Source organism: Asparagus officinalis, chromosome 7, assembly GCF_001876935.1.
Source record: "Asparagus officinalis chromosome 7, Aspof.V1, whole genome shotgun sequence".
Taxonomy (NCBI): Eukaryota; Viridiplantae; Streptophyta; class Magnoliopsida; order Asparagales; family Asparagaceae; genus Asparagus; species Asparagus officinalis.
The window spans coordinates 44,104,510-44,117,039 of NC_033800.1; the positions used below are offsets into that span (position 1 = coordinate 44,104,510).

The window sequence follows — 12,530 nt, forward strand, 5'->3', positions numbered from 1 at the left end:
TTTTTTTTGGTGGAAACATTCGCCGAGGTGGAGAATTGAAGGAATTTCAGCATCAGCAGCAGAATCAGGAAAATCAGGCGGCGGTCGACCGGTCCGGTCGACCGCATTCGTGCACAAGGAGATCGGTCGACCGGCCCGGTCGACCGACGGTTCTCTGGAGTTTTAGGGGTTCTGCTGGATGGTGATCGGTCGACCGGGCCGGTCGACCGGAATTGATCGCGGTCGACCGGTCCGGTCGACCGACGAAGCGGATATCAGTTTTTCTGGTTTTCGACCCGGTTCGTTTTGTAAGTTCTATATATACCTAAACCTGTTTGTTTAGGGTAGAGGTTGGACGAATTTGAGCAGCCAAAGAGAGAGAATCATTGCATCCATAAGGGAGAGAGCTTTGAGAGATCTAGAGTTTTGTTTTAGGGTTTGGTCTGAGAGATTTGTAACCCTATTTGTATTCTCTTGATTTCTAGTAGAAAGAACTCCCCCCTCCTTGCCCCGTGGACGTAGGCAACTTGCCGAACCACGTAAATTGTGTGTTCTTGCTGTGATTGTGGTTTGCATATTGTTTGTGGTTTTAGTTCGAGTTATTGTTCGTGTTGCCCTAGAAAGCTTCCGCCGCGCACAACACTCTTCCCATGGACGTAGGCAATTTGCCGAACCACGTAAATCTCTGTGTTTATGTGTGATTTTAGTTGTTCTCTTTGTGAATTGTGCTCGTTGGTATTCTCCTCTCATTGCTCAACGACTCGTTTGGTTTGTGCGCACGCTTCTGCCGTCGCGCAACATAAACCACCTACAAAGTTCCAATCAACTCTCTGATCTTTTTTTTTTTTGATAAAAATTCCAATGAATATCCTACTTAATCTCACTTGGTCTCACTTGGAAATGAAATTGCAACTAGAGAAATATGTAAAAGTAAATAATAAAAAAAGGAAAAAGAAAAAAATGGTTCTACATACATTCCCAAATATAAAGCCTACGCTCGTCATTATCTACAAACAGCCATGTCACCCTACTATACAAGGGATCAGTGGGCACATACCATGCACGGGAGAGTCTAGGGGCAGCTGCTCAAAGCAACTGCCCCACCTCACTCGCGCTCTAATAGGGCCACGCCAGCACAATGTTCTATGGGTTAAGGAAGGTAATCTATGCCTCTATTTTTATTAACTATATAATCATTGTTTTAATTTATTCTCTTTGCTAAACTTGAGTGGGAGGAAAGATACAATGAAGGGCTAATTTCAGAAAACACTCTGAACTTTCAGCGTGTTGTGCGTTAGGGGTTATTGCACGTAATCCCCTAGAAAATTTTATAAGCACTCACTTGTGCTAAAACTCCCTTGAATTTTCAGCGTCTTGTACTAAACTCCCTTAAACTTTAGGGGTTGTTGCACATAATCTCCTAAAATTTTTATAACCACTCACCCTCAGCCAGTGGCGTAGCCAAGATTATTTTTTGCTCTGGGCGAAAAATAAAGGGATTGTGTCGAGCAAGACAAAGTAGAGGAGGCCGATGTTGGCGATTGTGTCGAGCAAGACAAAGTAGAGGAGGCCGATGTTGGCGATTGTGTCGAGCACCGTCAGACTGCGTTTGGGGAACACATTGTTGAGAAACTAGCTTGTAATTTGATAGCAACCCTTATATCTTCACATTTTCAGTTTATAACCACTCACCCTCAGCCAGTGGCGTAGCCAAGATTATTTTTTGCTCTGGGCGAAAAATAAAGGGATTGTGTCGAGCAAGACAAAGTAGAGGAGGCCGATGTTGGCGATTGTGTCGAGCAAGACAAAGTAGAGGAGGCCGATGTTGGCGATTGTGTCGAGCACCGTCAGACTGCGTTTGGGGAACACATTGTTGAGAAACTAGCTTGTAATTTGATAGCAACCCTTATATCTTCACATTTTCAGTTTATACTCAAAAATTTTAGTTGTTTTAAGTTGCGTCTCATTGTCATATTCATCCAAATATGTGACAGTTCTATGTTAAAGGACAACCATAATTAGACAAATTATCTTTATATCATTGATCCTTAGATTTTGTCATAACAGTGTAGATTGTGTGGATGAGTAGAATGAAGAGGTAGATACTTTACCACATATAAAAAATAAATTTTCATTTTCTTGCCCTGGGTACATGCCCAAGGCAAGCTCCATGTGGCTTTGCCACTGCCCTCAAGCCCATTCTCACTTGCCTCGTACCCGCACTTTCCCACCAGAATTGATACCAGTGGGTAGCATTGATAATTCTGCATTAGAATTTGTAAATTTGCAAATTTACATCATCTAAGCGTTTTTGGGGTTTAATATTTGCAAATTTTAAACTTTTTGTTCAATTAATCCTTGAAAGTAGATGAGTGAATCAATTTTTTATTAGATAATAATCACTCTATACTAATTATGTAGCATAATAGAACTTTTAATGTAGGTTGGAAATTAAAGAAAATATGCTTAGGGGGGGTTAGTCACCTAGAACTTTTTAAGTAGAGTTAAAAACTTGATGCGGCATAAACATGTACCAAAAAGGTTGCAAGTGCACAACCGTGTCAAGTTATAGTATTTAAGATATCGATCCCATGAGGAAGGTGTTTTGTAGGAGAAAATATAAAATCGGTTCTTATGTTGTGTGCGTGACAAATAGGAATGATAAGTGAATATGATTGTGGAGAGATAGAAAGAGTGAAAGTGATAGTGTGTAAATCGGTACGAAATATAAGTGAGAGTGGATGTGACAAAGAATGAATATGATCAATAAGGCAAGAAGGAAAAAGAAAATAAAAATCAAGAATAAAGAAAATAAAATTCAAGAATAAAAGAAAATGCAAGAAATTAAAGATGGTGGATTTAATTATAGATATGGGTAAAATTAAAGATGGTGGATTTAATTATAGATATGGGTAATCTAAAATTGAACCCACTTCTTAGAAAAGGGCGATTCCTTAGAGAATGTGAAAGTTGCCATCTATTTGATTTTGCGGTTAATTTCAGAAACTAACCCTAAACTTTGAGGTTATTACGCTAAACTCCATGAATTTTCTATTTTACTAAATACACCTGAACTTTGTGGGGGTGTTGCACTAAACCCCTTATAAACTTTTTTTATTTCTCTAGATACCCTTAAACTTTGGAGGTTATTGCACATAACCCCTTAACTTTTTATTCCACTAAATCTCATCTAAATGTTTTTATTTAATCTTCCAATTAGCACCTCCAGCTCTAACGCTATTTCCTTTTTCTCTCACAAAAAATGAAAATTCTTTCTTTGACCAAAAGAAATACCCTTTTATTAAAATAAAGGATAATTTCTTTTAGACCGAGAGGTTATTTTTATCTTTTTTTGTCTCATGTTTTTCATATGACATGTTAGATGATGGCACTAATTTTGGGGATCAAATAAGAAACATTTAGGTGAAATTTAGAGGAATAAAAAATTTTAGGATGGTTACGTGCAATAACGCCTAAAGTTCAGGGGATCTAAAAAAGATAAAGGGGGTTTAGTCCAAGACGCTGAAAGTTCAAGAGGGTTTTCTTAAATTAACCCTTGATTTTATCTTTCATCTCACTTAAATTTAGCAGAGAAAATAAATTAATAATGATTATATTTACTAAAATAGAGACATGGATTACCTTCTGTAACTGATTGAATATTATGTTGATGTAGCCCGAGCGTCTCCAACAGCTTCCCCATTTCCCACTTTTGGAGAATATAGTTAGGTTTTTGGTCCAAAAAATTTCCCATCTCATTCCCCAAAATAGGGATGGAGGAGAAAAAATGGGAAAGCTTCCCTAAATCTGCAGCATTCTCCAAATTTTTGGAGGAAAAAATGGATTCTTCAAAATGGGGAAGCTGTTGGAGTTGGTGTAAAAATAATTTGAAGAATATGACTTTTGCTTCCCCATTTTGGAGAAAATTTTAGAGAAGCCGTTGGAGATGCCCTTAGACGGCGAGTGGACAGTTGCTTTGAGCGACCGCCTCTAGACTTTCTCACCATGGACATATTATATAGATTATAATCATAAAAACCCTCTTAACTTTGAATGACCGTCAGAAAACCCCCTTAACTATTAAAATATCATAAAACCCCTCTTAAATTTAGGGGCTATCAAAAGTCCCTTTAACTAGAGGGGTTTCTGATAAAATCTCAAAGGTAAAGAGGGTTTTGTGATAAAATCTGAAAGTTAATGGGGGATTTTGTGATAATCTCTATACTTTGGAGGCGGGGGGAGGTAAGGGGGTTTCTGATAGTCACCCAAAGTTAAGGGTTTTTTTCTAATATTTACCCTATTATTATATCCCCACACCATATGAAATCAAAAAATTTCAAAGAAAAAGAAAGAAAGAAAGAAAGAAAGAAAACAGAGATTATCTATACTAATTTATGAACTTATTAAGGGTGATAAAAAGTTGGATGATTAGAGGACATATCCCCTTCTTTCCATTGTAACTAGCATATTGGCTCGTGTGATGCACGTGCAAAAATTATTCAGTTACGTGGTTAGTCTTACATTTTCATTTAATAGTTTGATGATGATTTAATTTATGCAAATTTACTATGGAACTCTACATATAAAATATATCTTAAACTATTATTTATTAATTAAATCTATTCTTAACACAATTTTGTTGGGTAGCTTCCTAATTAATGGTAATATAATTAGAGTAAGTGACTAAAAAATGGTGATATTGCAATTTAATTATGTTTGTATTATCGTTTCATGACTTAGAATGTTCTATAAAAAAGGAAAAAAGAAAAGAAAAGAGAGAAAATAAATATTTCTCCTGAAAATTAGCATCTTACTTGTTTAAGTTCAAATCATGTTCTCATCTCATTATTTATAGTTTTCTAGAAATAAGAATGAAAAGAAAAGAAAGGGAGAAAAATATCTCTTGCGAAATGACCATTTACCCTCCAAGTTATAATAGAATGGAGGAAAATATCTACCACTCATCCAACTTTTGCTACCCCATCATGTTCATTATATAGTAGTATTGCTTGTGAGGGTAAAATTGTAATTTTGGAAAAGAGATTCCCCCCTTTCTTTCTAGTTTTTATTTCTAGAACATTCTAAAGTAATGACATGAAAATATGATTAAACTCGCATAATTAAAATTATTTTGCAAGAGAGATTTTTTTCATTTATTTCCTTTCTTTCATCCTTATTGCTAGAACATGCTAAAGCATAACATAGGACTAGAATATAAACTTACATAATTAAATTGCAATCTTCTTTATTTTTCATTTTTATTTTAGTCACTTGCTCTAATTATATTATCCTCAAAGAAAAAATCTTCAACAAATTTGTATTAAGAATATTTGTTGATTTAACTACTAAAATAACAGTTCGGAAAACATTTTCTTCATAGAACTTTGCAATAACTGTACATAAATTAAATAGTTATCGAGTTATTACTATGTATAATAGATAATTAGTTGGATAACAACTTAATATTTTTCGCACATGTAGTGTACGCGCGATTGAGCTAGTAAACAATTTAAACTATTCAACAGCTGACACAGAAATTATTATTGAACAACTTGATTGAGGTGATGGAGTCCTTCTCCAAACCTTTACCAAATAGCATCTATAAAGGTAAATCTCACTACTAAATGATCCAAGCTGAATAAGTGCCAGTTTAATATTGCTTTTTTTTATAATGCTTTTGTTTATTTTTTAAGAAACAGTCAATAATAATGTTTAGTGAAAATTTTATTGGCATTCTTATTAAAACTGCTTCTTTTTTTAAAGGGGTGCTTTTAAAAGCAAATTGGGGACGCTTTTAAAGACAACTTTTGGTTTTTTAATTTATATATTGTATATAATAATGATCATTAAACATAGTTCTACGAAACGTCTTAACTGTTTTTAAGTAGTTTTTTATATTTGAATATCAAACTGCTATTTTCAGCAGCTTATATAAGTTGCTTCTATTGGTTGCTTTGATAATCAACTTATTGTAAGCTCTGGCAATACAAGATTGGCCGTAAGAGTCTTCTCATGTTCCAAAAAAGTTATCACAAGTAAGAGAAAAGCTCGTGTAAACTTAAATGGGCTAAGAGTTCAGTCCACCAAGTTGTTTATACGCTGATTTAATAGAGCTTGAGAAATTGCTCATAGACAATTTGATTCCTCTTCTATATAAATTATCTGTATAGGGTTATCCTAATATTTCTTTCTTTGATTATCTATTTTTCTCGAATATGTACTATTAAGTAGTAACTCCTGACTGTGTATTTTGTACCAAATTTCTCTTGATTTTGCTTGCGGAAAATGGTTGATGAGTTGTTAGCCGACCTCACACTACAATTTCTGCAAAGTAAATAAATCAAATAAGAATTATTGAATAAGGAGAATAATGAAATAATTCAAATGACAATTATAACCGATATTATTAGTTTATCGCAACGATTCTCTCCCAAAATTTCACAGTGCACAGTCATAAGTTTTATATCTTGTTAGTTTGGACAATTTTTCATGTCTCCTTTATTCTTGTACATTGGTACTAAAGTGTAAATCTTTAATCTAATCAGCCATTTGCTTTTGGTATTATAATCTTGTTGAATATATAGATTAATGATATCTTCTGTAAATCTTCTGCAATCTTATAGATCCTGGCTTAAATTTAGGACAAACATCTGTGATGTTGTGCACTAAATGTAACACAACTTTGGTCTGGCTATTAATGATCATTTATCATATTTATTTTTTTTTTAAAAAAAAAGCAGAAGTCAGAATTCAAAAATCTTTGTTAGCCTACATTTACAAGAGCTTTAAAAATTGAGCACAAAAACTTCAATATGTGCGGTTGGTTGCCATGCGCCCACATCTACCATTGATCTTTACATAGAAGAGACTCCCCCAACTACCACCAATCTCTTCCTTTATTAACTTCACACTCACCCTTCTCTCCTCACAATAGCTCCAACTACCACGGCTCCTCTTTGAGCTCTCCTCTGTCTACTCTAAACTTCTGCTCTTTCTTTCTCAAGTTAGTAATCTTCAATTCTTTGTAGTTTCATATCTCTTGATTATGTTAATTAATTGTTTGTAAATTTTGTGTGTGCATTTTTGTGCAGTGGGCTCTGAGATGGTGATGGTGGATGAGATTCCTTTTCCTTGTGAGATTACAACCTCGAAGGCTTTGCCACTCATGGGCTCTGGTAACTGATTTTATCATATTTAGCTTCGTTACTTAGTACGTAATATGATCATTTGGGTTTGAGTTCGTGCCGTCACAGTTTCTAAGTTTTGATATTATGAAAGTGAATATGAAAGTGCATTCGAGATGATACCACAGCAACCCAGATTTTTAAATCCTCAAAAAGCAGGTTAAAAAAAAAACTACATTAAAGCTCATATTTGTTAGCTTGACCTAGTCTAAGATGACCAAATCAACGTTCGTTTGAGAAGAACGTGGAGAAAAATTGGGTTTGTTGAGAGAAATTCTCTCAGGAGCAGTTATGGGGGGTGGAGATAATGAGTTCTGGCTCCTATATAAAGAGGAGTAATCTCCTTGAGAAATACACAACAACACAGAAACAAAATCAAACCCTTACCCATTACCGGAGCCCCTCAAAATATGTTCTTCTTCTTTGATTTCGATCACTGGTATCGGTTCATAAAAGGACAATCAATATGAGGAAGTATGTTAAGAGTATAAGCTTGTAATTTTCGGCCCTTACAATACCAGAAATTTTAATGCTAGGAAAAACAAAAGACGTCGATAATTGTATATGTTGAAGAATGTGCATTTCATAGTGGCTTGTCGGGAATCACTCCTAATTTTGTAGTACGATACATCCGTAGAATTTCATGCCTGATTAAATCAAGTTTCAGTAAAAAGCAAATTTTCAGTTTGAATCCATGAAAATATAAGTTAAATCAAAATTGACACTGAAATGTTCATAACCTCTAGATAATTCAGGATCTCTATAATGTCTGAATCTTGACACGCACGAACTTCACATGTTTTCAGGTATCATATTAATGTTGATTGAGAGTTTTCAGGACTTTATAGATTTGATGCTCATATTTCATATTTGGTTCACTAATACTTTCATTATGTGCAGGAATTACTGATATCGAGATACATTTCCTTCAAATTAAGCACAATGCAATTGGGATTTATTTGGATGAGAGTATTGTCGAGCATCTGGGGGACTGGAAGAACAAGAAGGGCAGTGAGCTAGCTGGAGATGACAGTTTCTTTGATGCTCTTGTATCAGGTACGAGTAATATATCATCAACCTGTAAACGTCAAAACTTACCATTTTTGCTGACATTAGCCTGTTTATGCTTGTATCATTTACGCGTTTAGCCAAGAAACGGGATGATTGTTCTTTCTTAGTGCATGATTCCTGAAAACATTACTCATTCATAAAATATACTTATTAAATGGGGTTTGTGCCTCTCTATGCGGTTGTCACACATCCAAGTCATTACAACTAGATCATTGCTAATAACTTGGATATGTGCCATATCAACGACAAACCATCCAACACCCAGGAGAAACACACCAACTCTCGTTTACTCATAAAACGGGTTTTGGGATGTCCCTCCTGTTGTGCGCCGCGGAAGCCCTAAATTGACAAATCGAAGGCACACACAAGACAATAGTAGACCACAAACCAATGCAAGCCAACCAATCACAGCACAAACACAAGATATACGTGGTTCGGCAATATGCCTACGTCCACGGGGCAAGGAGAGGGAAGCTTTACTATTCAAATCAAAGGGGAGTACAAGTTAGGGTTACAAATCTTACCCAAAACCCTCAAATAAGACCAAAAGATCTCTCAAATAGACTCCAACAATAGAAGCCCTCAAATCTCCCTTTGCTCAGCTCAAAATCGCCCAAACTCTAACCCCATCATGCATTCTGATTCTGACTGAGCCAATCCCACTAATAGGACAAACGTGATCGTTCCCCATGAGCACCACGTCTCCTCTCTTCAACTCCTCAAAGTTGGTAAACCAATCCCTCTTGGGGCAAATGTGAAATGTGGCTCCCGAATCAAGCATCCACTCCGAAGAGTCGGCATAACAAACTGACGGCAGTACGGGACAAGAATAACCGGAAGAATCTGAATCTGAAATGTCGCCAACAACCTTAGCAACATTAACCTCTGAAGCTTGTACAGCTTTCCCCTTTTGCTTCCCGGCTCTATCCTTCAACTTTGGGCACTCATTCTTCCAATGTCCCTCTTCTTTGCAAAAGGCACATTGATTTCTACCAACACTTTTATGGCCACCCCTATTCTTTGATTTTGAGCGGTTGAACTTTTGACGATTTGGACTACGGCCACGAACTGCTAATGCATCACCCGATGCCTTCTCAGAGGGCTCACCATCATTCTTCCTCAGCTCATAGTTCACCAATGCCGAGGTTACCTCCTTGTAGCTAACTGTAGTTCGCCCATTTATCATAGTGAGAACAAAAGTACTAAACTCATCATCCGGCAACGAACACAATAGTAACATCGCCTTATCTTCATCTTCCACCATGATATCAACATTGGCCATATCCGAAATAAGCTTTGTAAAGTTATTGACATGCTCCCGAATGGAAACCCCTCTCTTCATCTTGAATTGGTAGAACCTCTTCTTCAAATGAAGCCTATTCTCAATGCTCTTCGTCAAATATTTTTCATTGAGCGTTTCCCACAATCTCTTTGCCGACGTCTCATTCATCACATCATAAATGAGATCCGGCGTTAGGCATGATCGAATAACTCCACAAGCCCTACTGTTCATTTTCTTCCAAACCCTATCATCAATCTCCTCGGGTTTCTCTTGAAATTCAAGAGTCTCCTCCAAATTTTGTGCATCTAAGGCGTCCATTACTTGACACCTCCATAAACCGAAGTTGATCTTGCCGTCAAACTTTGGAACATCAATTTTGGTGTTATTGATGCTCAAATTTTGGATCGCCTTTGTCAAAGCCGACCCCGATGTACTAGTAGCACTTAAACTAGCCCTGCTTGTTTCAACCATATTGTAGATCTACTCTTCAAACAAGAATCCAACAGTGAATCCTTCGAACAAAAAAACTCCCAAATCCAACCCGGAGCTCTGATACCACTTGTTGTGCGCCGCGGAAGCCCTAAATTGACAAATCGAAGGCACACACAAGACAATAGTAGACCACAAACCAATGCAAGCCAACCAATCACAGCACAAACACAAGATATACGTGGTTCGGCAATATGCCTACGTCCACGGGGCAAGGAGAGGGAAGCTTTACTATTCAAATCAAAGGGGAGTACAAGTTAGGGTTACAAATCTTACCCAAAACCCTCAAATAAGACCAAAAGATCTCTCAAATAGACTCCAACAATAGAAGCCCTCAAATCTCCCTTTGCTCAGCTCAAAATCGCCCAAACTCTAACCCCATCATGCATTCTGATTCTGACTGAGCCAATCCCACTAATAGGACAAACGTGATCGTTCCCCATGAGCACCACGTCTCCTCTCTTCAACTCCTCAAAGTTGGTAAACCAATCCCTCTTGGGGCAAATGTGAAATGTGGCTCCCGAATCAAGCATCCACTCCGAAGAGTCGGCATAACAAACTGACGGCAGTACGGGACAAGAATAACCGGAAGAATCTGAATCTGAAATGTCGCCAACAACCTTAGCAACATTAACCTCTGAAGCTTGTACAGCTTTCCCCTTTTGCTTCCCGGCTCTATCCTTCAACTTTGGGCACTCATTCTTCCAATGTCCCTCTTCTTTGCAAAAGGCACATTGATTTCTACCAACACTTTTATGGCCACCCCTATTCTTTGATTTTGAGCGGTTGAACTTCTGACGATTTGGACTACGGCCACGAACTGCTAATGCATCACCCGATGCCTTCTCAGAGGGCTCACCATCATTCTTCCTCAGCTCATAGTTCACCAATGCCGAGGTTACCTCCTTGTAGCTAACTGTAGTTCGCCCATTTATCATAGTGAGAACAAAAGTACTAAACTCATCATCCGGCAACGAACACAATAGTAACATCGCCTTATCTTCATCTTCCACCATGATATCAACATTGGCCATATCCGAAATAAGCTTTGTAAAGTTATTGACATGCTCCCGAATGGAAACCCCTCTCTTCATCTTGAATTGGTAGAACCTCTTCTTCAAATGAAGCCTATTCTCAATGCTCTTCGTCAAATATTTTTCATTGAGCGTTTCCCACAATCTCTTTGCCGACGTCTCATTCATCACATCATAAATGAGATCCGGCGTTAGGCATGATCGAATAACTCCACAAGCCCTACTGTTCATTTTCTTCCAAACCCTATCATCAATCTCCTCGGGTTTCTCTTGAAATTCAAGAGTCTCCTCCAAATTTTGTGCATCTAAGGCGTCCATTACTTGACACCTCCATAAACCGAAGTTGATCTTGCCGTCGAACTTTGGAACATCAATTTTGGTGTTATTGATGCTCAAATTTTGGATCGCCTTTGTCAAAGCCGACCCCGATGTACTAGTAGCACTTAAACTAGCCCTGCTTGTTTCAACCATATTGTAGATCTACTCTTCAAACAAGAATCCAACAGTGAATCCTTCGAACAAAAAAACTCCCAAATCCAACCCGGAGCTCTGATACCACTTGTTGTGCGCCGCGGAAGCCCTAAATTGACAAATCGAAGGCACACACAAGACAATAGTAGACCACAAACCAATGCAAGCCAACCAATCACAGCACAAACACAAGATATACGTGGTTCGGCAATATGCCTACGTCCACGGGGCAAGGAGAGGGAAGCTTTACTATTCAAATCAAAGGGGAGTACAAGAGGCACAATGTAATTAGATTAGCACAAATACAATAACTTGGATCTTTAACTCAAGGCGGTTAGTCCTTAAATCAAAGAGCACCAAGCTCTGATACCAATTGTTAGACCCTAGAGGGGGGGTGATTAGGGTCTTATGCTAATCTAATCCCAATTAAAACCTAATTAAAATTATATAGATCAATATGTTCTTGCAAGAGATAGATATGAACAATAAGAACAATAAGAATAATAAGAGTAATAAGAATATGCACAAATAAAATGTGAGACAAGCAAAACACAAACACACGATATGTTTACGAGGTTCGGTCCCCACGACCTACGTCCCCGCTCCTCACCTCGAGGAGATATCCACTATCACAATCCGGTTTGGAAGCCGGAACTTCTACACACTCGGTTTACAAGTTCACCGAAAACTCTCACACTACACAATCACTCAATAATCACTCTTTACACACTAAGTGTAGGAACCTAGCCCGTGTCCTACTCCTCAAGTGCTCGGATGCGACCTCTCCATAGGTTAGTCAACCGACGCCATTCCTATTGGATTCGACCCCATCTCTCGCCTCACCCGTCTCTCTCTCCTCACACTTCTCTCGGTGTACAAGTGTATTACAAGTGATTCTCACAAATAAAAGTTAAATACAATAATTTGTTCTCAAATAACAAGTGAGAACTCAATGAAGCTCACACTCACTAAATCACACCCCACAACCCACAATATATAATATGAAAATATTAAGCTCAA

At 37.6% G+C, this 12,530-nt stretch overlaps 1 protein-coding gene across 1 annotated transcript; it reads left to right on the top strand.

The window, feature by feature from the left end:
- LOC109850953 (probable chalcone--flavonone isomerase 3) lies at positions 6,849–8,861 on the top strand. The gene is made up of 3 exons (XM_020421039.1): positions 6,849–6,982; positions 7,071–7,154; positions 8,064–8,861. Coding segments are annotated over exons 1-3 (333 nt in total). The 5' UTR covers positions 6,849–6,981; the 3' UTR covers positions 8,312–8,861.

Coding starts and splice junctions, on each gene's coding strand:
- LOC109850953 (XM_020421039.1), top strand. Junction 7,155..8,063: donor TTTGCCACTCATGGGCTCTG/GTAACTGATTTT, acceptor CATTATGTGCAG/GAATTACTGATATCGAGATA.